Source organism: Rissa tridactyla, chromosome 1, assembly GCF_028500815.1.
Source record: "Rissa tridactyla isolate bRisTri1 chromosome 1, bRisTri1.patW.cur.20221130, whole genome shotgun sequence".
Lineage (NCBI taxonomy): Eukaryota > Metazoa > Chordata > Aves > Charadriiformes > Laridae > Rissa > Rissa tridactyla.
In genome coordinates this window covers 134,748,126-134,774,327 of record NC_071466.1, presented here as the reverse complement: position 1 = coordinate 134,774,327, position 26,202 = coordinate 134,748,126, and the positions used below count along the sequence as shown (strand labels likewise).

The 26,202-nt window shown below is 39.4% G+C and overlaps 1 protein-coding gene across 7 annotated transcripts in view; it reads left to right on the top strand.

Moving 5' to 3' along the window:
• The window catches only part of SCUBE1 (signal peptide, CUB domain and EGF like domain containing 1), a 217,922-nt gene that overhangs the window by 121,203 nt on the left and 70,517 nt on the right, over positions 1–26,202 (top strand). For all 7 annotated transcript variants that reach the window (XM_054185747.1, XM_054185738.1, XM_054185731.1 and 4 more), the window contains one exon: positions 17,445–17,561. In XM_054185747.1, the coding sequence (XP_054041722.1) occupies positions 17,445–17,561 (117 nt within the window). The remainder of the gene's footprint in view (positions 1–17,444; positions 17,562–26,202) is intronic.

Here is a 26,202-nt window from a genome sequence, read left to right as displayed (position 1 = left end):
TTTTGACCCTCCTGCAGGCAGTCTCAGGAGAGTAGGAAAAGCAGATGACTTTATGTAATTTTAGCAGTCTGATGAAAGATGCTTTCAATTGCAAGCCCCAAGATGATAATTTCTAGTCCCCTGTCATTTGCTGCATGCTATTAAAATGACTATGATCTTTATAACCCTTAATATCAGCCAAGCCTAAGAATGAGCTTGCATGAGATTACTTTAGGAGAACAGGACTGCTGTCAGACATGACTGCCTATGCCAGTCATTTTGCTACAGCAAGACTGGCCACCTCTGTAGCTCAGACTGACTCTTACAGGGGCCTGTGTCCTAGTCATTGTGCGGTTCTGTGACATGTGGCTAAATCTTAAATAGAGAAAGTAGATAAATACACTTACTTGCCTCCTGTTAGGTGCAATTTTATCTAGATCTTGTGAGGCAGACAAGAAAGTGGTCTTCTCTGATGATCTGCAACAAGCCTTCCTTTAGAGCCATCCAATGATTACTAGGAATTTTCATCCAACTTTTTTCATAAGGTTCAGAAGGACCCCCAGGACTTCCAGCTGTCCTTTGTCTCCCCTATTTAGAGAAAAACACTTGGATTCAGAGTAAAGAGCACTCTCATTCAAGAGATGACACTGAATTACTTTTCTCGGATCAGTGAATGTTGTGCCATATTGCTGTTCATACAGCTCATTTACATTTTCTTCACTTGCCCCTGGGCTGTTGCCATTGCAGAGTGGAAAGAAGTAAAGCCTTAATTGTACTCCAGGTGGGCTTCTGGTGAGGTTCTGCCATCTGCCAGAGTTCTGTGGTGCGTGTTATAAACTGGACGTTGAGCCATGTACATTCTGTAGATTAGGAAGGAAAGTGCACGTTCATCCTGCAGAAGTGCACAGATCCAAGCATTTAAAACCAGGGCACAACCAATGTCTTCAGGTCTTAAATATCTGCTATAGTTTATCTTGCAATTAGTTGAGCACTGCCTTCAGCTCTTAAAATTATCTTCAAATCTCTGATTTGTATGGTACAACACATTTTTTTCTGAAAATATTTTCAGTGTATTTCTTAGGAACAGTCACAGAGACCTTTCCTTTACCTTTACAAGAATGTATTTGCCAGGACTGTTTTTCCTGTCATAGCAGCATAGCATGAGACTGCCCTACCTGATTAGAGGAGTGTGCTAAAGCATTTCACATATTGTTCAGTCCAAATCCAGCATCAGTTTGTAACATGTATCATGCCCTGTCTACCTGGATGAAAACCATTCTAGTGTGGGCATACAACTTTAGAAGTACCAAATTTCCACTCAATCCTACTAATACACATATCTGCAAAATCTTTTGTCCAGTGCCACATCTTCAGCAGTGGAAGCTGCTTGTATTCACGTATCAAGTTTCCAAATCTCTTTTTGCTATTGCAGCCCTGCATAAAATTCGTAAGTCCAGTGGACCCACAGTCTACAACTGCAAAGATGAGTCATCCAGTAGTATAGCACTTTATCGTTATTTATATTATAAATTATCAAGTCTCACTGGCTTAGCATTACTCTCTTCTTGGGCACTGTCTTTTGCTTGAAAAGGCTACAGGGTTTTTATAGAGCAGTATCTGTTGATATTCTGAGGAATTCTTTTACATGGAGCTTGATACTGTGGACACAAAAATAGATTTTATAGCATCAGTTATGTCACTGGGCTGCCTCAGTACAAATAAGTCAACTGCTTACAAAGATGTGACAGGCAGCTGAAAAATTCCTCTTTGAGGAACCAGAACTGCAGCACTGTCTGGTCTTCAGACTCAAGAAGTCATCATCTCCTTTTCAAAGGTAATGCCTTGCTCTTTGGATAGTCTTTACATCAACTCTTAGCATCAAAAAAAATTATTATATATTTTTTATATTGTCTTTAAAAGTGTGGTCACTTGCTACATTGTTATCATCACAGACCTTACTCGACTGCATGAACCTTTAAGGTGCTTTAGCGACACAACCATGATGTTCTATCCAGTGCGTTTCTTAGATCTTACCCTCTGATCAGCACTTTTTGAAGAGGTGAGCCTGACCCATTTCTCATCGTGTTTCATGTCCCTCCCTATGCTCTTTAGTAGCCAAATGCATCAGGTTCATTTGGGCTTGAACCCAAGTGTCTTCACAACAACTGCAAAGGCCATGTTTCTCTCCCTCACCTTCCATGCACCTTTTCCATTCTTTCCAGAGATCACTGCTGTAAGAACTCACTTCGGCAACAAAATGTTCTTCCTCTGGCGCTAGAAGATCTAAAGTTTGTTCCTTCTTGTCGCAAGAAGAGAGTTTTACAAAGTTCTTTTCAGTATAGCAAAGAGCAACAGGACGTTGAGCCCATCTTGAACTTAAGGAAACACGGTAATTTCCTTTGCATATTTAAGGCCAGGATAATGGTGCAAATGGCAGTAATACCATCACTACAAGTGTCTTCAGAAACCCAAACTCTACACAGAAATTCATTGCTTCACAGGACACGTTCAACTCATTGTGTGTCAGGACAGCGTAAGGGTTTGCCATTGGACACTGACTTCTTGTGTCGTCAGTAAGGCTATTTGCAGCCCACATCAGGTACAGGAATGTAATTCTCTTCCCTTCCCTTGAAGCTGGCTCCCAAGATCCCTACAAATTATTTTCCTGTCAATTGAAGTGCTTGTATAAACTGTAGGGTGCATTGGAACTGCCCTGGACTTTGTTACTGCTAAAGTTTACCTCAGCCTAGATTGTTTCTGTAGTGTAGTGTAGGAAGCACTTCAAGTCATTTGGAAAATCACACCAACAAGGACCAGCTTTGCCAGGCTGGGACATGTTATATGTGTACCTATATGTGTATGTAATATATTACATTCCATCCCTGTTTTCCTAAGAGTGGCTTACAGTCAGGGCTTTGGTCTGTCTATAGTCATGACACAGAACCAGTGATTAAGGTAGTATTTTCACTAGTTCTGCATTTTCCTCTGTTGTGGCAAGAATCATTTGGCTTCTGCAGATGGCTCCTCTTCCATTTTTCGTAGCCTCCAACCTGTTTATAATGAGCGCCAAGCTACATGCCTGGAGAGCCGAGTGTGCACTCCACTAAGACCTCTCTGCAGTAATCACTAGAGATGTGAGCTGTGGAAATGGCAATTTGGGGCATTTCTCCCATGGGTTAGCTTATGACAGAGAACATCACTGCATGTTATATGGGACAGAATCATCTCTCTTTTTTTGACTTAACATGCACTTGCTTTGGAAAGTGTACTTCCACTGTCAGTTCAACTCCAAGGATGTCAAACATCGTAGCAGATAGCCAGAGCCAGTTCAGACTAGTAGATGACAAGTGCAGGTCCTGCTTTGGCCACTTTCATGACAGGCCATTCTCTGTATGCTGGTCAGCTCTTTCATCCAGTTGCGTGCCTCTAGAAGGTACCTAGAAACATCAGCCAAGGTAACTGTGTTTATCCTGGCCTGGCCAAAGCTGTTTTGATTTCCGAAGATTTTTAGCCCAGTACCTACAATGGATTTTAATGAGCTGCTCACATCATATTTAAAAAAAAAACACCACAATTTGAGCTTATTGTCACGACTTACTACATTTGCAGCAAAGGCAAACATTTTAGCATGTTACATTAAATAGTCAGACAGATTTAAACTTTGGAGCTGATTCTTCTTACGTTAGGTTTACCCACTTGAAACTAATGTGGTACCAAACTTTATATATCTTGAGTCATCTGAGCTTAGTAATCAGCCATATGGTATATTTTCCTAAACCACAATCATCTAAGGTTTAGCCTGCCTTATTCGCCCTGGACATCAAGCATCCTTTATTTGTGTGGGAGTAGATCCTTTAGGAGCACCCCTCATCTGATTGCCTCAGTGGTAGAAAGGTACTTAGTTATAGCTTTTTCCACCCCAGATTATCACTGCAGGTAACAGATTGTGTCAGGCCTGATGGTTAATGAGCAGAGGTAGAACCATTAGATGTGAGCTGAACATACTCCCCAGGAGTTCAAGGCAGAAAGGCCATCTGAAGCACCATCCTTGGTTCTGCAGTTGCCCCTCACAGAGGCTTCCAGGCATTATGTAGGTCTTTGCAGAGCTGTCCTCTACATTCCCTGTTTCTGATGAATCAAGATCCTCCTTCAGGTAGCTTGCATTAAATAGGGACTACAGAGGGCACACACCCAGTGTGTGGACTTCATATTGATAATCATGGGAGGAGAAAGCAAGGTCACTTACTTGAGAAGCATTGTCCATATGCACATTCATGCACATATGGTCAGCTACCCTTCTCCCCTTCTTTCTCCTAGTTCACCTGGAAATTCTTGGGATTCCAGAGCTGAGAAGAACTGGTGGTGCAGGACTGTGTGATCTTAAGGCTAAAAAATCTCAGGTCTTAACTTGCAAGGATCTGTGCCCTGTGCAAACATACATGTGAATAACAGATAAAAACTCTTCTAATTTCTCTAGTATGCAGTCTTCTTTTTATTTCTGCCTCTCCCTATGACACATTGCAAATTTGAGGGTTGTAATCTTTTCTACTGAAGACTTGGTTCTACTTGGTAGAAGAGCAAGGGGGTGTTATGGCTTATGTTTTTGAAATCATAGAGTAACTGTTCTTGTGGACTTTCTATTTCATTGTGCCTACCTGACCCAAGCTGTTGCCTCCAGTGTTTTGTTTGTTAGGAATTTCAGGACTTACTCTGAATCACTGTTTTTTTTTCAGCAGAGACATACAGCTCTCTCTTGATTACAGGAAAATAGAATCTACAAAGTTAACTAGAATTACCAGAGTCTCATAATTAAAGTGATTTTCTCCAACTGTGTGTAAAATGACATCATATCAATATGGAAACCTTCTTTGGTCATTCTTTCAGTCATCCAAAGATCACTCCTCTGGTGGTTCACTGTGCGTAACTTCTCCAAAGACAAACCTCGATCTTGAATTACTGTATAAAAGACACAATGGTTGTGTAGTTCCTATGGAAACACACCATTTTCTGGATTTCAGGACTCTGTGGTGCAGAACTTACTGAAGCTGTGCATTCTTTGCATAAGAAGTCCTTTAATCTGATGAGACTTTTCTGGCAAAAGCCTTTCTTTTTTCTTGCCAGTAAGTTTTGTGGGAAGACTCTGGTTTCCACAGTGCTTTTGCCTGGAATGATCTTCAGAAATAGAGAGATAGAATGTACATGGCAGTCTGGTTAGAACATTCATTTGAAATGTGAGGAAATTATACCGAAGACACTTTCATGGTGATTTGCCACCCATGTTCAGGGGAAATGTTGTGTTGTAAAGTCAGACTAACTCATTATTGTTTCATGAAGGTGGTCTACCCTTGGGGCCAGTAGTGATGATTGATAGCCTGGTAAGGCCTTGGGATTCTTCAGTTTCAATAAGCATAAAAGAATAGAAAACGAGACCTGGGTTTCTAACATGGCATGTAGTGCCCTAATTACCAAGTCATTGGAATAAAGAGTGCTATGAACTCTGGTTTTCCATTAGAAATTTTCCAAAAGTCTTGTTTTATTCTAAATGGTTGTTTATTCTAAGGTTGTTTTATTCTAATGTGAATTAAAAATGGATTCTGCAGACTTCACTTTTGATTCTCTTTTAAAATGAGAGTTTCTAGGTGACCCTACTCCCGGTTTTCTGTCTTGAAGGGCAGGGAGATGGACAAGCTAGTATTTGTTTCCAAGTGTTCTTCCAAAGCAATTAACTTCTATCATAGTTACAGCCCACCGAGGGTCACTTTAAGCTAAGAGCACCTTTTCAGTATGTACTTCAGTTCCTAGCTTTGTTGTACTGCCTCCTAGGATTCTTTCAAATTACTTAAAATATGTCTTTATTTCTCTGAGTGATTTTTATCTGACTTAGAAATGCTCACTGTCAGAAAGCCAAGTGTGCTGCTCTCTATGTATCACAATCTTTTTATGCTTTAATCAATAAAGCATTTAAAACATATTACTAAGAGGTGTATTGCCAGGAGGATCTCTAACTCAGTTAGTATGAAACCAAGACCTCACTTTAACTCTTTCTGTCAGTTCTACTTTGCTTTATGAAATCATAGAAAACTGGGGAACGGAATCCCTGAGGTCATTCATGCATTCTCTCTCTCCCAAGGGCAGATCCTTTCATCTTGAGTTATCGTCACTTTTATTCATTGAGTTTGTGAATGGTGTGCTATTTCCTGTAAAAATCCCTTTTCTTCATTTCTTTGCTGATGATAAAGACTCTGACCTTATCCAGAATTCCTACCAATACCTCCCATTGTTTTGCTTTTCCATTTTAAATGAAAGGATTTGTCCAAGGTCAGGAGATAATGCTCCTTCGCAATGTTCAGAGTTTTTCAGTTTTTCTTTAAAGCAGCTTCTCTATTTAGAAAAAAGCACCACAATCACAACCAATAGTGCCATTTTTAAGGGACCAGAGTGGACTTATCCAGTGCTTATAAAACACCTGATCCAATCTATCAAGTGACATTTGCTAAATATGTAGTGTTCCCTGAAGTGGAATCAAACCTTTCTGAAAGGAGAGCTGCGGGATTCATGATTCAGTGCAAGATTCACCTAGTCATTTCTTCACACATTCCGTATGTGGCAGTGCAGAGTTCTCATCCTATTTTGATGCAAATAAAATTCTACCAATCATGAAATTGCAAGGAAATGAGGAGACAAGCATAACGGAGTGAAGAATTCCACATCCTGCAAGTCACCCTTTCTGTCTCACCTTTTTCATTCCCTGAATATGAAGCTCTTTCAGTTTCTCCTTCATCTGTTCACAGCTATTTGTTTCTTTCATTATACTCTTCTGAATGCTCTTTCTCTACCCTTTCAGCACCACAGAGCATAATTTGCATGAGAATAACATAGTTCTCACTTAACTGAAAATTCAGATATTTTAGTTGTGTGTTTAGTTTCTCCTTGTAGAATTCAGAAAGAGCTATGTTTGGTGGGGATTGTGCTGCGATACCAACGTGAAGGAAACAGATGAGGTGTCAGCATAGGCTACCTTTGAGCTAGACTGAACAAAGAGCATTTTCAAGTGTGAGAGGAGAGGAAATACAAGCTATGGGCTAATTTGTTTCCAGATAGTTTTCGTATTAAACTGAACGAGTTCAGCTTTCTTGAAGGTGAGGGAGCCAGTACCACTCAGCTGAGCAGGATCTGGCTCTCCCACAGAACTGCTCTAATACCTTAACATCGTCACTGTTTCATAACTGTGACTTAATAGAAGTTGGCACGATGGAGTCCTGGTGTTGGTCTTTATGAGGGCTCAAAATGCCACAGGGATGCAAAGAATCATTACAGATGATGGCAATTAATGGTTTAAGATTAGGCCTTCTCAAAATAAAAACAATCATGAGTATGTACTTTTTTCCTTCTTAAAAGAATTACCCAATTCCTGGAAGTTTCCTTTGAAATCTTACTTAAATCCAGTTTAAATTTAAGATAGCACTCACTGATATCCTGTGTGCACTATCTAGGACTAGTTCTGCATTTCACTTCTCCCAAAATCTGTTGGGAATCGGTGCAGGGCATAAAGCAAATGAGGAGAGAACAGCAACTCTTGTGATAGCTATCAAGGTGATAAGCATTAACAGGGCATTTTTCAGCTTTTCAGCATTCATACTTACCGATTGCCAGATATTTGGCTTGCTTTCACAGATATCCTTAGTCTTTCCTCACTTGTTCCAATATATAAGTTTTCCTGTCCTGTACGCATAGCCTGGAGAGTCACTTTTTATTTCACTGTGAATTAAATGCAGACAAATCAACTCATTTTTATGTGTTTAGGATAGGTAAACAGGTTACCTCTTGGTTCAGATGCAATAGCAGTTTACAACAGCTTTAGTTACAGCACATCTGCTGAGGAACAGAGATTGCTGGTAGTTTAACCCCTTTTGCCACTCCAGTTGCCAGGCAATATTACTTCACAGGCACCTCATTAGGAAAAAAAGGTCTAAGGTAACCCATATACCTCACAGACGCACTGGCTAAAACAGTGGGTGCTGTAAAGCTGCCTTTCTACTTTCAACCTTTAGCTTTCAGTTACATCAAGATTGACTTGTTTCATGTGTCTAAGCCCTGAATTTAAGACAGTTATTCTGAGCATAAGATACTGTGTTCAGGTCTTGTGCAAAATTCAGACCAAGTGTAGAAGTAGATATGATTACCCTCTGAGTATTAAAGTACTGATAACTTTGCTTGGGCTATGACCTGCTTGATAGGACCTGATAGATACTCTAAATTCAGAGCTCCAGACTCCTCCATCATTAATTGTTCTTTGGCTGGCATAAAAGTTGGCTCAAAATAAGCTTCTCTAATGTGCTACATATTTTGTGAGCAAAGACGAACCACCCTTTTTCTGCTGACCCCAGTGAGCTTTAGGCTACTGCAAATGAATTCCAAATGAAAGGAAGTTCAATTGCTAGTTTGCTTTGACTTGCCAGTTAAAGTCAGTGTTATCACTTGGCCAATTATAGGAACTAGGTAGGGAAAACAAGCATTTCTCCCCTTTCATGTCTTGCTTTCAGCTGTACTTACTGCTTACCCTGTCAACTTAAATGGTTTACAGAAATTTAGGAAATTTAGAAAACATTCTTTGTTTTGGGGGACTGCTATCTCTTCGTCTCCCTTTTGTCCTAAAGTCAGACATTGCCCAGATTTGTGTCTTTGGACAGCATTAAATACCTCAATGGCCTTTTAAATTTGAGAATCAGCACAAACCTGCCCTTCCATGTTTCCAACAGCTATTACCTTTAAAGCAGTTACTAATTACTAATTACTGTTAATTAGTGAGAAAAGAGGGCACACACTGCACATTTTGCAGTGTATAGATTTCACTGTCTTTGGAGTTTGCTGTCATAAACCTACAGATGTGACCAAACCTAATCTTTTATTGCCTACCTCTTGCTGCAGGAAATCCTTTTCCTCTGCACAAGGCCTTAAGACAGGAGGTCAGTCTAACCTTCCTCTCTGATTCAGAGGAGATGGTGATCATTAGCTATAAAGGATATTTTCATTTCATTTCTTCCAAGAACAAATTGTTCTGTGGAAGAAGTTGCCATTAACTGTCCCTCTCATGCCTCTCCTAGAGATGAATGATCAACACAGCAGCTACTGCAAGACTTCCTTGAATGGAGGTGATGACTTAAGTGGGTTCCCTCTCCATTTTCACTTGAGGCTATATATGATTTCTCTTTTTTTTCCATGTAGCTGGCCACTTTTGATCTTCCGCTAAGGCTTCTTTGCATGTTTATATGTACATTATTGAAAAGAGCTCTTTCGTTTACAGTTGTTCTCTGCTCTTTCCAATCATTGTGTTATGATCAACAAGAGTTGGAAAACAAATAGGGCTTTCTGGATCCTGTTGACTGCAGACTACTATGCTGGGTAACAGAAAAGATTAGAGAATCACTTCTCCATATATCCAAAGAAAACACCTGGATGCTAGATGACTGACTTTTGCTTTTATGCGTTGTCACTTAAAGGCCCTTTGTGATAGAGCTGCATATTGATCAGACAAAGGGAAGTGACATTGATCACTAGCGCAATATTTCTATACTTTTTAGACATTCTGGGCATAACATGAAATTAAGATCGTCTTCCTTCATGCTGAGGTCCACATAGCACTCCTCTGTCTTTTATCTTGCTCTGGATACAGTAGCACAGGTCAACGTGGTAGAAATACACTACATTGACTGGTATCTCAGTGGCCTGCACAGTGGTACAGTGACTGCAAAATGGCATCTTCCTTTTAGACAGTAATAATACAAGCCCAAGTTACATTCCATGTCTTTTCCTGCGGGCTCTTTGTGACTGCCAGACCGCTCAGCCTTCTTGTGTGATGGGCAGGATTATACCTTTACAGTGCAAAGAGAGTGCTTGCCTCTTTCTGAAATTAATTTCTTGCCTACACCCCAAAGAAGTTTATTTTGGTTTAGGTCTTCTTAGAAACACGATTGATCACTTTGTTAATTGTCCGTTTCATTCCTTATACCAAGGTACAGCATCTTCAGGTTTTTTTAATCTTTTTAACTTTTAAGAGAATAACTTGAAAATTTAAGCTATCTTAAGCAAATTTTTATCACACTGAACAGTGTATCAAATGTTTTAGCAGGTTGACTGAGATTGGAGTTTTGCATATAGGTGCAGGTATATGCACACATTCCAGAGGTCATGGGATTCATTTTTTAAGTGGAACATAATGAAAGTCAATCCAAAATGACTGACCTTAGTTAAGACAAAACAGAGACACCAACCTGTCTGTTGTATAATGCTTTTTCATATTAATCCTGTTGCATGTTACGCTGATCTAAAGGAATTTAAGAGTAGATAGAAAAGATGAAATTTTCTTATCCCTGTAAAAAGTTACATTTACAGAGGAATAAATATTGTCAGGGCAAAAAGTAAATTAAGAGTGGGGAGTGTCAAGTCTTGCTTTTAATTTCAGTATACTGTTGGTAGTAATTTCTGTACTATTGGTACCAATAAAAACAATGCTATTTTTCATGTATAGAGCATGTGTGCTAATGAATTTGAAAAGAACTTACGAGTATAGGAAATACTGCATCTATTTTAAATGAGGAGACCAGTCTGTCACAAGATTTCTTTTGAGCTTCAGCGCAAGTAATTGCAGCTTATGGGAAGCTAGGGAAGAAATTTAGTTCTGTACTTCCATGCTCCAACTTTCCGAACATGAGCATTTCCTATTGGAAATATCATAGAATCATACAATATCTCAAGTTGGAAGGGACCCATAAAGATCATTGAGTCCAACTCCCTGCTCCCTGCAGGACTACCGAACACTAATCCATATGACTAAGAGCATTGTCCAGATGCTCCTTTGAACTCTGACAGGCTTGATGCCCTGACCACTTCCCTAGGGAGACTGTTCCAGTGACCAACCACTCTCTTTGTGAAGAATCTTTTTCTAATGTCCAATGTGAACTTCTCCTAATGCAGCTTCATGCCATTTCCTCATGTCCTATCACTGGTCACCAGAGAGAGGAGATCCGCACCTCCCCCTCAGCTGCTCCCCTTGAGGAAGTTGTAGACTGCCATGAGGTCACCCCTCAGCCTTCTCTTCTCGAAGCTGAACAAGCCAAGTGACTCAGCTGCTCCTCCTAAGTCTTGCCCTCATGACCTTTCACCATCTTGGTTGCTCTTCTCTGGACACATTCAAATAGTTTTATGTCCTTCTTATATTGAGGCACCCAAAAGTGCACACAGTACTCAAGGTGAGGCTGCACCAGTGCAGCCCTCAACTGGCTAGCGATGCTGTGCTTGATGCATCCCAGGACATAACTGGCCCTTTTGGCTGCCGGGGCACACTGTTGACTCATATTCAACTAGCCATCCACCCAGACCCCCAGATCTCTTTCTTCAGGGCTGCTTTCCGTTCTCTGTCCCTCAGTTTATATGCATAAGCAGGATTACCCCATCCCAGATGCAGAATCTGGCACATGCCCTTGTTCCATTTCATACAATTGTTGATTGCCCAGCTCTGCAGTCTATCAATCACAATCTCTCTGTAAGGCCTCTATCCTTGAGCTGGATCCTCCAGCTCCTCCTAGTTTGATATCATTGGCCATACTAAATGCATCGGGTGTGTATCAACGATACAAGTGTATCAGATTCCAAAGAGATCTTGAGCTTGAATAGGATACTGAGTAGACATGAACTGTGACCTTGACTTTGATGTGCTGCTTGCTGTGTTTATGGTACTTACCTTCTCCCTCTTCCCCTCCATTATTGTGATACGTGAATCAGTTTCATTGAATCATAGACTCATGTAAGTTGGAAGGGACCTCTGCAGTTCACGTAATCCAACTTCCTGCTCAAAGAAAGGACAACTACACCAGGTTGCTCAGGGATATGTCCAGTTGAGTTTTGAATATCTCCAAGGGCATACATTTCACAGCCTCCCTGGGAACCTATTTCTGTGTTTGAAAACTCTCATGGTGAAAAATTTTTACTTTGTATCAAGCTGGAATTTCCCATATTCTGACTTCTATTTGTTGCCTCGTGTCCTTCCACTGTGCACCTCTAAGAAAAGTCTTGTTCTGTCTTGTTTATACTGTCCCATTAATTAGCTGTAGACAGAAATAAAGTCTCGTCTGAGCATTCTCTTGTAAAGGCTGAACCACTTTCAGCTTCTCAGCCTCATCATGTGCTCCAGCCCCCTAAACATGATCTTAGTAGACCTCCACTGAATTTGCTCTAGTATGTCCATGCCTTTCTTGCAGTGGAGTGCCAAGAACTGGACACAGCACTCCAGATGTTGTTACTCAAATCACCAAATAGTGGTGTAGGGTCACTTCTTTGATCTTCTGCTACTACTCTTACTAATACAAGCCAGGATGTTGTTGGCCTTCTTTGCCGTAAGGAAACACTGCTGACTTTCATTCAACTTGTCCACCAGGGAGCGTGGGTTTTTCTCTGAAAATGCTTTCTAGCTGGTCAAATCTAAGACTGTGCTGTTGTATGGGATTATTCCCATACGTGCAGGACTTGGGTTTGCCTTTGTTGAAGCTCATAATGTCCCCTTCAGGCCATTATTTCCAAGCTGTTAAGGCCCCTCTGCATAGCAGCCCAGCTCTCCAGTGTACTGACCACTCCCTGAAATTGGTATCATCCACAAATTTGCAGCAAATGCCATCTATCCCATTGTCCAGGTTGATAGTAGAGACATTAGGCATTATTGGCCCTAATATCAGTAGCTGAGGCTGAGGGATAGCTCAAGTGACAGATTGCCAGTTGGACTTTGTACCACTGATTTAGTCCTTTGAGTCCAGCTGTCCAGATGATTTTCCACTCCCTGTATTGTCCAGTTACCCAGTCTGTGTCTCACCACTGTGCCCACAAGGATACTATGGAAGACCATGTCAAAGCACTTGCTAAACTTAAGGTGAAAAACATGCACAGCTCTCCCCTTATCCACAATGTAAGTCGTGTCATAGCAGAAGGCTGTTGGATTAATCCAACATGATTTGCCCTCACTAAGTTGGTGCTGGCCATTCCCAGTCATCTTCTTGTCTTTCATGTGCTTGCAAATGGCTTCCAGGATGATTTGCTCCATAAACTTACAGGGGTCTGATGTGAGGCTGGCTGGCCACTAGTTCCCCAGATCCCCTCTCTCACCTTTCTTGGTGTTTAGCTTGTCCAGTCATCAGGAACCCTACCTCGTCCTCATGACTTATCAAAGATTATAGAGAGCGACCTCGCTAAGACATACATTACTGTATGATCTTCAGATGTATCTCTTCTAGTCCCATAGACCTGTATAAGTTTGGTCTGCTTTGCACCATATCGCAGTTCCTAAAATATTGTTTTGGATCTTAGTTCAAATTGACCCAGGCTGCCAAAGTGAATAATAAAGATGCCAAAATTTGCCTGATTTTGAGCAATACCCTTAAAATCACGTCATGCTCTTTTGATCATAGGGATAAAACAAAGTCACAAAAATTGGAGACAGATTTTGGAGACACATGTCTCCAAGGCAATTTTTTAATGGTTTTATGAAATAATTGGCCACTTCCAAAAACCAGGTTTGAATAGAAGCTTACATTTTGAATGGTTGTGTTTACCTCTTTCATAAAAAAAGCTGAAATTTAGGTTTTCAGAAATGTTCCCAAACCATGACACATGTGTTCAAAGTTTCAGGCATTTAATAGTATTGAAAGCCAAATAAATCCTGTCTGCTGTCAGTCTTCTTAAAGAAAGTTGTTAGTCTCTATTGCCACCTGGCAGAGATTCTGCTTCAATTCAAAAACTTCAGAACTAGAACCTGGAGAACTAATCTTTCACTGCTAAACCCTTGCAGACACTGAAGTGACATATTAAAGGGCTGAATACCCACGTAACCACCTGGTAAACTAGTCAACATTCCCAATCTGGTATTGAAGGACCAAGAGCTCAAGTTTATGCCTTTCAATAGGATATTTTAATATCCAGAAGCTGTGCATGTCCCATAGTGCAACGGACAGTTGTTAAAACAATAAATGTCCTAGTTGAGTAAACCATAAATATAGCATGTTGGTAATTTTGGTTACTTCTTCTCTATAGATGCAGGGAGCAGGTACATGAAAGGTTGTTCCAGAAGTAGGAGCTTACAGTGGAAAAACACAATGTAAGCTTGTCCCAGACTGCCTTATGTAAATAGATGTCTGTTTCTTTACATCCCTGTTTCTGTCTGAGTTTTCTGGTGGGAATTCAATAAGGATGCAAGTGGGGCTGCAAACATCACTTCAAATTCACAGTAAAGTCTAATAGTTTCAAAGGATGAGCTTTATCATAATTCAAAAGGAATCTAAATATCAGTTACGTGACACTGCTTTATTTGTGTCTTCCAGTTCTTTTCCTGCTCCCTCGTAGAACAAAAACTATCAGAAACATGCCAAAAAGTCTGAAACAAAACAAAAAAAAGGAATAAATATGCTGAGGTTGCCTTTCACAGAGAAAAAAATGCTGGAAAATTATCTGCAGGATCAATGTCACCATGAAGATCTGAACCAAATTTTGAATATCTGTTCTTTACCTTCCATATAAGTATAGCTTCTCCAGTGTGATAGCTTTGAAATAAGTAATTTGCTTCTGGTCTCTATATGGGACCTAAAACTTGTATTTGCATTTCAAATATATAGTAAAGTTTGATAGTGGTGCGGTGAAGAATGACTTGAAGTCATTTCTAAGAGAAACGCAGGTGGTGACACACTTTAGTTTATGTTGTATATAGGCCTCAGCTATTTTATTTGAAGTAGCTCATAGTACTCTTTCCCACATTCTGCTATTCACATTTACTTTCTTTTACCAATGTTTTCTCATGACCTTGAGTTTAAGGAATTTCATCAGTACATCTCTCCGATTATCCAAAACATTAGAGGTACTGTCAGATGTCCTCTTGCTCATTTGGATCTTCATTCTGTTAAAGTTCGTCATGTATTAGAGTCACCAGGAAAGTTGAAGGGTATTTATCCTTTTTGGTTTGTTTTACTAAATCTCTGTGAAAATAAGAAAAGCTGGCTTGATTCCCTCTATTTATACATAGAAATAACTCTTGTTCACTGAATGACCCTTACCCTATAGATCCAGTCATCCATGCCATGGGAAAAAAAAATTGTGTCTATTCATTTTCACTGGATGTCATCCAGAAAGCAGAAATATTACTGCTTATGTTCATCTCGTGTTGATGAACTGCAATAAAGGACTCTTCATATGCCAAAATTAATCTGCTAACATAAGATTTACTGCTCTTTGCAGTGCCATGCCAAATGTACATCTTCAGCACTTTTTCCTGTTTTTCAACCTTAACTCTTTACTCCTGGCAAATCATCCTACCATGTAACTGTACCCAAATAAAAAAGTTTTAAATGACCTGAAACTTTTTTCCTTCTCTGAAACATAAAATCATTTGATGTGTTGGCCTATGAGGGCACACACGCACATTCATATACAAATGGAAATGCCAGCATTGTCATTTACAGAAAGCTTCTTCAAGCTGCAGTGTCAGTCTCTAAGTGTGTAAAATAGTCCTTCGCAGGGGAATAAATGAAAATCAGAACTATATTACTGAAACAGTTAGGTTCAGGTCCTGCAAGTCGTACCTAAGGTGAGCAAGATCTCCGCCCGAAAATAAGGAGTTGCAGACTCAGTTCCATTTTCAGAAAGCTGTTCTAGAAAACATGTTAATCCATTTGTTAGCTGTGCTTGCTGGCAGTTATATGCAAATCCATTTGTATACTGATTGCTTCTTCTACACAATGTTATTACATAGCACACATGGCATACAAAATTTAAAATCTATCTAGTAGAGTTTGAATATATATGGACGGCAGAGTTCTGTCCCATGCTGTTAATGCATGTGTGCCCCAACCCCTTGCTCTCAGTTTGTTCTTAAGTGCCAGCAGCTTATTCCACAACTGATGTAGAGGTCTGTGCCAGTGCAAAAAGAAAAAAAAAAAAAAAGTTACACTTTTTTTCTCTTATTTTGAAGCAGTGAAGTCCCTCTGAAGGGCCAGTCTAAGTTCATCTTGAGGCTACTTTAAAATAAAAATCTTTTAGTACTAGTCAATTGAAAGATAAAGCCTTTTCTGTCCTATGTAAATAATTTTTGATCAATGTACTGTTCTAAGGCAATTCCTGATTAGCATATCCTATAGCTTATTGTCAGACCTTGTCCACAGGGTACAATTGTGACACAGACTGTGAATATTCAGCAATAGGAGTCTGTAAATCTGAGTAAGTAATGACAAAGCCTCTTTAGGGAAAGCCAGAATGAGGTGAGCCGAGTAGAATAATGGCAGTCTTGAGGGGCAGGGGGGTATTTTAATTTAATCAAAGCCAGAGCAACTGAAAAAGATACTATTAAAAGGACTTGCTCTCTGAAGTAAATACTTTTCAGATAAATGCACAGTTCAAACTGACGTGCTAAATTGGCATCCTTACATCCACTCTATTCTCTGGATCAAAGCAAAGTTAATCATTTCACTTGCCTTTTATCTGTTTTATGGATGTGTGTGTGGGTATGTGTGTGTATATGTGTGTATGGTGTGCGCATGTGCACACACGAGTAACAGAAAATAATGGCAATGAGGGAGGGGTTTTTGCTTTTTCTGTAATGAAGTTGAAGACTTTTTTTTAATGTAGTGGTACCTAATAGTCATTGCCCACTGTTGTAAAAGCTCAGAAGTATTGCAGCTTTCCCTTGCCTGTGTTTGCCCAGCCACCCTTCTGCATACTACAAGCACTGGGAAATTTCAATGACACAGCTTGGAATGGGTTCAGTGACCTCAATTATGCCCTCCCACCCACTCCAAACTCCTTTCAATTTGCAAAAAGCTTTAAGTGGACAAAACCCAGATGCCTTTTGCTTGTAGTTCAGTAAGAACAGATTGGGCATGTAGATTCTTGTCAAAGTGATATATGTAGTTCATTTTCCATTAACTCTTTCTTAACTAAGGATTTGAAATTCTTGGTTCCAAGTCTAGCACTCTGCTTTGCTTTCTACTGCTTTTTAAAGTTCATTATGCCTACAACATCATTTAAAAAAATGAACCTTAAAAAGCTTGAGCTAGACATTGACTGATACGAAACAGACTGAGTGTTTGGTTCTGCTTTTAAAGGCAATCACTTTTTTTTCTTTTTAAACTTGTTTCATATGTAATAACCCATCCTATTGTCTAAGACAGTTCAAAAGCACTAACTAAATATAATGAATAAAAACACCAGTTTGGGGGGAGCAAGAAATCATGACTTGTGGAAATGATTTACTAGTCAAAACCAGTACGTGGGCCCTGATGACCTTGAGAGCTTGCTTCAGTTGGCTTGCCTAAATTTAGATTGCTTTCATAATGTTGTAATATTGCCCCAAAGAGTCGGTGCCTCTCCCCTCCCCCAGAACATTTCATTACACTCCCTTTCTCCCTCTCTCTCTCTCTCTCTCTTTCATTCTGCAGAAACATGTGCTGTCAATAATGGAGGCTGTGATCGGACTTGCAAGGATACCGCGACAGGGGTACGATGCAGTTGCCCGGTTGGATTTACCCTGCAGCCCGATGGGAAAACGTGCAAAGGTCAGCTTCTGTTTGCTTTGCAATGCATCGTTTGCCTTCAGTGGTTCCAGTACAAGATGTAAATATTCAGTTATTTAATCAATACTTTTAAGTTAAGGCAATACTGGCATAGTGATTGCAACTGAGTTCATTAGCTTTCTCCTTCCCTAATTTTTCTGTATTTACCTATTTCAATCATTTTTCTCTCTATTTATTAGGGGGATTTATTACTGAAAAGAAATGAGATACAGAGGTCAAACTGTTTCAAACTGACCAGAGATTTAGAGGAACAACTCTGGGCTGCAAAAAGCCTTCGGTTTCAAATGACAGTCTGATATTTTTGTAGAACTTTGGTCATCTAATGGTGTCTGAATTTGTCTATTCAATAAGCCAGTTAAAATTCTCAAGCAGTACTTTGTTACTTGCAGATAATCAACTGGTTATTACTTAGTGAAACCAAGCAAAAGATGCAGAGGTATTGCTCAAGCAAAAAAAAAACCCAGACAACTGTCCATTTCTGCCCCTTCAAAACATAAGCAGCCAGCTCCAAAGGAAAACCAAAACGACACTTAGCAGTGCACCGGTCTAAACCGTACAGCAGATGCTCAGGTTTTACTGTTCCAAAGGCAGCACAAGAACCTTGGCATTTTGTCCTTCATGAGTGTGTTAAAGCTGAGGTCAGGGGAAGAGAGAAAAGAGCATCTGATGTCACTGTCAACATCTGTTCTCAGTTAAGGAGACAGGGACAGTTCTCAAATACCCCTGCAGAATCACACTTAATCGCACTATGCATATGAGTCGATTTGGATACATGTTCATAGGAGCAGGCCCTCCATCCACCATCTTCCTACACGTTTCTTTTGAGCTCCATTGCAAGAGACTTGGTGATGGAAGTCCAGGAGGACATTGCCTATATTGTTGTCACAGAGAATACTGTTTTATCACTCAGTGACTTAGCATAAGTTAACCTAACTTGCTAAGAAACTGTTGAGACTTTTTTCCTTCAAAGTAACCAGAAATGTCAGAATATCTTTAGTCCAAGGCTTGATGTTACTTAAAATAGTAAAACCCACAAAAATAAACAGAAAACGTGTGGTTTCCTCTTGCTCCAGGCTGAAAAATCCCAGCGCTTGGGCATGATCCTGTTAGTATTTATAGAAATAACAGTCCATTTGCCTGTTTATTTGAAAATAAAACATTTAAACTGCCATTGCACACAATGTTAATAGTTAAGGGTGAGCACACATCAAAAATCAGTCGTTTTAGTTCAAGCCACATAAAAATAAATCTTCATTTTTACAGGCAGGCTAGCTAAGCCATAGCAGAGCAGTAACAGTGATTCCACCGAGTGCTTAAAATGGAGGCATTTTAATACTGTAACTTACACCTAGACTTGATCATAATGTTTATTATTGAAACTACATCATCAAAAAAAAAGATTAATTCTAAATTTAGAAGTGTGGCCATAGAACTAATATGAAACAATATTTATATAATAATCAGGTCTATAATTAGTGCTACAGACAAAATTGAAATATTCAACTGATCCTCAAACCAAATACCCTAGCTCTAAGCTCTTTCACATTTTTTTCTTTCCCCCTTTTTTATGAGAAGAAAATATAAGAAACAGAAACTGTATTTTTATGATGCTGCAGATTCTTTCTTACTTTCTTAAAATAAGCAGCAACTGGAAATTAACTCACACGGTTTAATAAACGAACCAAGCCGTTTCTTTTTAAACTTTATTGACATTTTAGGAAATACTCTTCATCATAAAATGGTGAAATATATGCTTTGCATTTAACTGTAATTAATAATAATTATCTAATGTATTGCACAGTGAGATTTCTGGGCTAGATTCTGCTTCCCTAAAGCTAAAGTAACTTCCCATTTAAAACTGCACAAAGGATCCTGCACTTAAACTGACCGGTGAAGCTTCTTCCATAGCTTTCACAGGCAGCCCTCAGTCAAGACTGCGCTCTAAGATTTACCTCTGAGTGCAAAAGTGAGTATTTTGGTGGAGTGACATTGATGCCTTCTCAGCTCCTCTTGCTTATAGGTAAAGCCTGGAAAAGGCTGGGGTGGGGAAATTCAGCATGCACATATTCCTTCCTCTGAGTTCTACAGGAAACAAAAGAAAAGAGTGATCAGCTCAAGTTTTCTCCTTCGATTTTTTTTTTCTCTTTACCCTCCTTGATTTGACTGGCCCACAGTTTCTCATATATACAGTCTGTTGTTCCCTCTAGCTCTAACATTACACCTGTGTGGTCAGAGCAACGGATCATCTATTGGATGCACTTTAAAGCATCTTCAGGGATCATGCCGCTGTCACAGCCCGTCTTCCTCGGGCAGAGTTTTCAACTCCATCAAGTGTCACAGCATCTCCAAGTGAGGTTTTTCATAGAACCAGTGTTTTAAGAGAGGTTATATTTCTAAATATGGGAGAAAGATATGCCATTATCTATGAGAGGAAAGTAGAGAGACAGGGCGTGTAAGAAAAACTGAGAAAAATTGAAGGGATAATTAATATATTAACCAAAAAATGCACTTGTGGGTTGAGCAAAATGTTTAATATGTTTAGGTTGAATTTAGCAAATAATGTTGACCAAAAAGAATGTTTTTATTGGAAAGCCTACGATTTTTCAGTCCATTTTGGCATCTTCCTCGCTAAGACATTTTACATAGCGCAGCTACTATTTGAAGTTACGTAGTTGCTTAGATTCAAGAGACTTAAATAAGACTCAAAGAAACATCTGAACTTTTGAGTTCTCCGAGGTGGACATTGTGTAATTTACTAATCTGTAATTCTAGCTCACTTGTAGGTGATTTCCTCAATAGTGCACTTTTACCGTGCTGGTGTTTTATGGAAATCTATTGCCACTTTTCTTCCTTATTTTTAATAAGCAAATCAGGTCAATTAAAGAACATTTTTATTTTTAAATTAATGAAATAAATAAAAGTATTACTTTTCTAAATAACAAAAATCCCTAGATGGGTCTGTTCAAAAAATCAGGACTAGTCTGTTTTAGGCATCGTATAGACATCTAATGGGAAAAAGAATTTACTGTCCAAAAAGTTCACAGGTTTTTGATTAGTAGTTTGGAATTTCATTAACTGTGTAGTGTAGAAAAAAGGCAAGTATATATACAAAAGGAAAGGCATTTTTTTAAGAAAGAGGATATGCAAACATGCTTTATTTGCCAAAAGATGGCAAATAAGCCCTATGAAATGTAACTAATTGTTCTGCACTTTGTTTGCAGTATCATATTTCATATTCTATAGTTCTATCATAAAAGATGGGATGGATTCAAATCACAGAGTACAGAACCGAGTCAGAACTGGAACTCTAGTATTTCTTGTGGCCCTTTCCCAATGTATCAGAGAATGGAGGGTGCAGGGAAGCAATTTCCAAGTAATACAAGGGACCTACCTTTGGCTGTTTCGCATCTCGACCTCTTTCACAGGCTCAGTGGGAAATGAGTTCATTGTACCTCAAAGAATCAAGCTCCTTTTGTAAAGGTGGAGTGCAGTCTGGTTTATATCAAATGTCAGTAAACTAGGGAAAAAATATAGTTGTGGAGAAAGTTTTAATACGGAATATGTACAGGTAGCTGCATAGCCAGTAGGAAGACTACTGTAGCAGAAGATTGTTTTGGTTTCTAGAAGCTGAAAAAAAATTTTTAACTCTGATTTTTTCTCCCTTGCATATATTACTTACTCAATCTTGTAGTGTAATAAAAGCAAAAGTGCCGTCTGTGGTCTAGTTAGAGAGACCTTCAGATGTATTAATGGTGGCTGGGATGAAAATTCATTAACCTTTTGCTGGTCTTTAAAAGTCAGTGTCAAACTCAAGTCTTCCCTCTGCGGGGTTGGCACACAATGGAGAATGCTCCTTTTTTCCCTTCAGCCTTCCTATAAACTTGGCTCTTAATAAGCCAAACCATGGAGGCTTTTGTCAGCTAAGAGACAAGACGCATCCCAGGCAGAAAGAGTTCCATATTCTCCCTCTAATTAATGCTATTTAATTTCTCCTACCACTGTAACTGGGTGATCCCAGCTTGATGACGAGTTCACTTGATGCTGTCGATTATTATGCTACACAAGACAAAACGGTATAGTTCATTTCCATAAATGCCTACCAAGTCATCCCACAGAAGTCAACTGATGGAGACAGAAAAGGAGCCAGAGGATTAAAAGACATAGTGGCCCAGGATGCTTACTGCTTATTGCCTCCTACCCAGTTTTTAATATCGCCTGTATTGTGCATATCAGGGGTTCTGAGGTCCCTGGCTCTCTTGCCTGTTGGTTTCTGTGCATCCTTCCTGCTGAGTACCCTTTTCATGCATCCAGCTGTAGTCTGCCCTCAATGAGAAGATTCATCAGTTTAGCATTTTAATTATATTAAATACAGTCTATGTAGCTGATAATGCAGGAGACTCATTTGCAAAAAACTTGTGGGTTTAAGAGGAGTGAAGTCAGACTGGATAAGACTTAGCACAGATTTCTGAAGATTGTTTAAATCCAGCTGCCAAACTGGATCAAACAAAAAAGGGCTCATCTGCCCAAGGGCAGCTACAGAAGGATGGGAGACAAGCTGAGCGAGGGGTCATTCTTCTTCCAGGACTTACAGTAGAGAAGGGCTAGGAATGACTGCAAAAAACATCTGAGAGAGACTGGGGCATTCCTTCTGGGCTCTCTAAGAAGTGAATTAGAGCAAGAGGAAGGGCCACAGGCTTCTGGCATGGTGAAAATGTAGGACTGTGTGTCTGAAGTGCTCCGTCTCTGCCTCAGGGATTTAACAAAGCAACTGTGCCCCCAGGGCACTCTTGTGCCCCAGAATAATGCAGCTTCCCAGCACTGTACACATAGACATAGAGGAACTGTGCAGGGTGCAGCACTTGCTGTACTCCTAGAGTCAAATGGCAGAGCAAATATAATTTCTAAGCAGGAGAAGAGAAGCATAACTGGATTTCTAAGGGGGTTATGGAACAAAAGCCGCATCCCAAATATGGCTTTTCCATAAACATCTATAAAGTGCCACCTAACTTTGCAATGCCCCATAGATATTTTTTAATAGCAAGATGTGTATTATTATGTTGAGCTGACTTTCTATTTTACATGATTTTCACAGGTGAGCTTGACAGTGGGATTTTGAGGAAGTAGATACTCAGCTGGGCTAGAATGTCAGTGGTTTTAGTAGCAATATGACGTTAAATTGATAATCTGCCACCAGCTGTGGCTAAATACAGCAGTATTAATTCATGTGCACGAACAGATCTCTGCCAAGCCCAGGTGATTTCATGGACATGTATTTAGGAGACAGAAAGGTCCCTGCACATCTCCACCTAGAGATGGGGCATTTTATTTACTATGCAACACTAAGTAAGCCCTTCTTAGCCCTCTGGCATATTGTTTAACTAGAGCAGTGTTACGCTGGGGTTATGTGACTGGATGCTGTTTAGGCAAACATTTCTTCTTCCTGCTGTCTCATTGTCATGGTTACCCAGCAATGTGGTGTGCTCTCTACTTCCTTGAAACAGGCCCCCATCCTTTTGCATTCAGATGCAGCAAAGAAATGTGGCACTTAGATGCTTAAATACTTGACTGTGCTGCAGTGGGAGCATCAGAAGTGCCTTAGCATTGAATGGTTTGTCCAGCAACTCAATTCTGTAACCTTCCTTATCATTAAGGAATTTAGAAAAGAAGAGCAGGAGCATAGAGACTAATGAACAATTTCAGCCAAGGGATGGAATCAAAGTTTATTGCAATAAAAGGGAATCTTTGCATTGACTTTATTAGGTTGACATAGATTGCTCTTTTTTATCTTTCTTAATTGTAGCCTATCACAGCAGGAAAGTGCATTTTAAATTGGTTTTGTCTGCAAAATGTGAAACCCTGAAAGTGAATTAAATTTTGAAAATGGAATTGTTTCTGTGAGGAAAGAGCTTTTTACAGAATGAGTTTCAATGAAGCAAAATATGTCATGTTTTGTTAAATACGAACTGAAAGGTTTCATTAAATTAAATGTTTAAAATTAATGCCTGACATCAGTTTGGTACGAGAATATGACTCAGATGTTGAAGGCTTTCCTCTCTTTTCATTCAGAACACACTAACACTAAGTGAAAAGCTCACAATGAACAGTTTAGCTGGCCAATTTGGCTTCATTTCCTGGCTAGAGAATATCTGTGAACAGTTATGATTTCCTTCATCATTCCATTAGTCAAAATTACTTAAAATTTGTTTTAGGTTTTTTCTCTAAATTGGATTAAATTGACTAAAGCTTTTAGAATTGCATCTTGTCAGTCCCGATCAATTCATATGAAACTGAAAAAGTTTCCTCTTTTTTTAGAAAAGAACACCAGAAGGAGTTGCAGGTTATTTTTATTGTTTATTATTATTAAGATGCAGTTGTTAATCTAGTACATCAACTATTAGCTTGCTTCAGTTGTGATACTACCTTTGTTTGACTGTGATTGACCTGATACGTTTCAGTGGTGTATTTTTTTCACTGATTGCCGAAGTGAGGAGGTTTTTGCAGTAGGAGTAATTACCTATGATGAACTCAGGTTTTGTTTGGTTAATATCTATCCCTGATCGACTTGCCATTTTTTTTACATGCCATGAAAAGTTTGACAGTAAAATATATCCCTGTGCAAGATAACCACTGTGAAATACATGCACAACAAGTATACACCAAGGCAGATGGAACTTTAGTGACACATACGACCACACTTTTCACATCATATAAGTGTCTCAGTGCCTTTAGAATCAAGTCTATAGGTTTGGAGCAGGTCTTCTGAACTAAGGTTTGTCTCACCTAAGAGGCAAATGCAAGACAGGCACAAATGAAATCATGTGAATGAACTTTTTTTATTTTTTTTGTTTGGGCACTGTTCTAATTTTCTTTCTTAGCTGTAAATCGATCTCCTTGAAAGTAGTCACCCAAACACAAAGTTTTCCTCGGTTAGGTTGGCACAGAAAATGCTTGGGTTTCTGTTTAAGTGAAACCATCATTTTACCACAGGTATACGTGACTTTTTCATAAATGCATAAGAAGCATTAGAGAAGGCATCACTAAAATAGCGTGCTGAAAGGTAAACTGAGTTCCCTGCTGAAGTGTATAATTTCCATTTGAAGGTGCCCAACTTCCATTTGAAGGTGCACAGCCGCAGAATTTAGATACTTAGCGTCTGCATAACTTCAAGGAACATATTGCATTAGAATCACTAAGATACTGTGCTACAAAGCTGGAATTATGTTCCTTGCTGAATTCATTCACAAACATCAGCATTTTAAATTAAAAGGAATTTAAATGATCTCAAGAGTTTACACTTCTAGAGGTTGCTTATAGAGGCAAATCTGTTCATAGCTGCCTGACTCCCCCTACTTGAGATCTGCAGTCTGCTTTCTGTGCATCTCCCATTAGCAGTACCCTTTAGTGTGGTATGTGGGATACTCCGCACAGTGAAAGGGATATTGGTGCTTGCTCTACATTACACGGCACTGGTGTCCGTAGGTGGTGTATTGGCACCCAGAGCAGGTCCTGGGTTGTATAAAAAGAACTTTTTCCAGATCACCTTTCTCTAGCAACATGAAGATTTTTTTTTAACACACGCGAAGAGGTCAGTTTAGCTTCCTCCATGTTAAACACATACAGTTTTTGAGGTACATAAGCATTATAAGCCATTAGCTATTAGCCATAATGAGCCATTAGCATTTTCCAGTGCTCGCTCTCAAAAAAAGGGAAAAAGCATACATGCAAAGGGTGTGAAAGAATAAACTGAAATTAAGTAAGTTGCAGGCAGTCATCACCTCCACTGCAGTCAGAGTGTTGTAGTACTAGCAAATGTCAGCATAAATGTCAGTCACAAGATTACAAGCAGCAGTGGGTTTTTATGAAGAGGATGTCTGGCAAAACCAGAAAGCTTGTCTTACTCCCTTCTCTTCTGATTACATTTCCCATCATAATTGCAGCACCTGAAATGGCCATTTACTTCTGTGCCATATCTTTAAGGTAATTTATGTAGTTAATAGAGAGGCTGTACTCTTAATACTGGTTCATAGCATTGCTGTTTGACGCAGAGTAATTTGTTGTACAGCACATTAAATTTTGTTACCATTCTGCTTATATGTTGCCTTACGTTCATAGTTTGGTTTAGAAAGTAGCATATGGAAAATGGTCCCTTAGCCTTACTCTCAGTCAAAGGTACAGTGACGACTAGTGAGAGCAGCTTTTCATTTAAGCTAATAAGTAGCTTCTCTTTGCTTGCTGCACATAAATAAAGCTATCTGGGTTGGATTGCTCTGGGGTATCCCAGAACAATAGTATGCATGTTGCTTAAAGTCTGTCAAAAGTAACTAAGGGAAAGACAGGATTACTCTCAGTAGGGTTTAATTTAATATTTTGGTATCTCCACTGGAAAAAAATGGAAAACTTTGCAAATGGAAACAGATTGAGATACACTGAGTGCTTAGACCCTCTATGAAGAAGCTGACCCAAGTAGATGGAAAATTTTAACCATGATTCTGGGAGTGGCAAGTGATACAAGGATTTTAGGTGATTGGCCTGATACACTTCAGGCTTTTTAGGGTAAAATTTCTCAAGACATTTCAGAAAATTGCATCCTTATGGGATTTCAAGTCAGGAAGCTCAGAGAAAA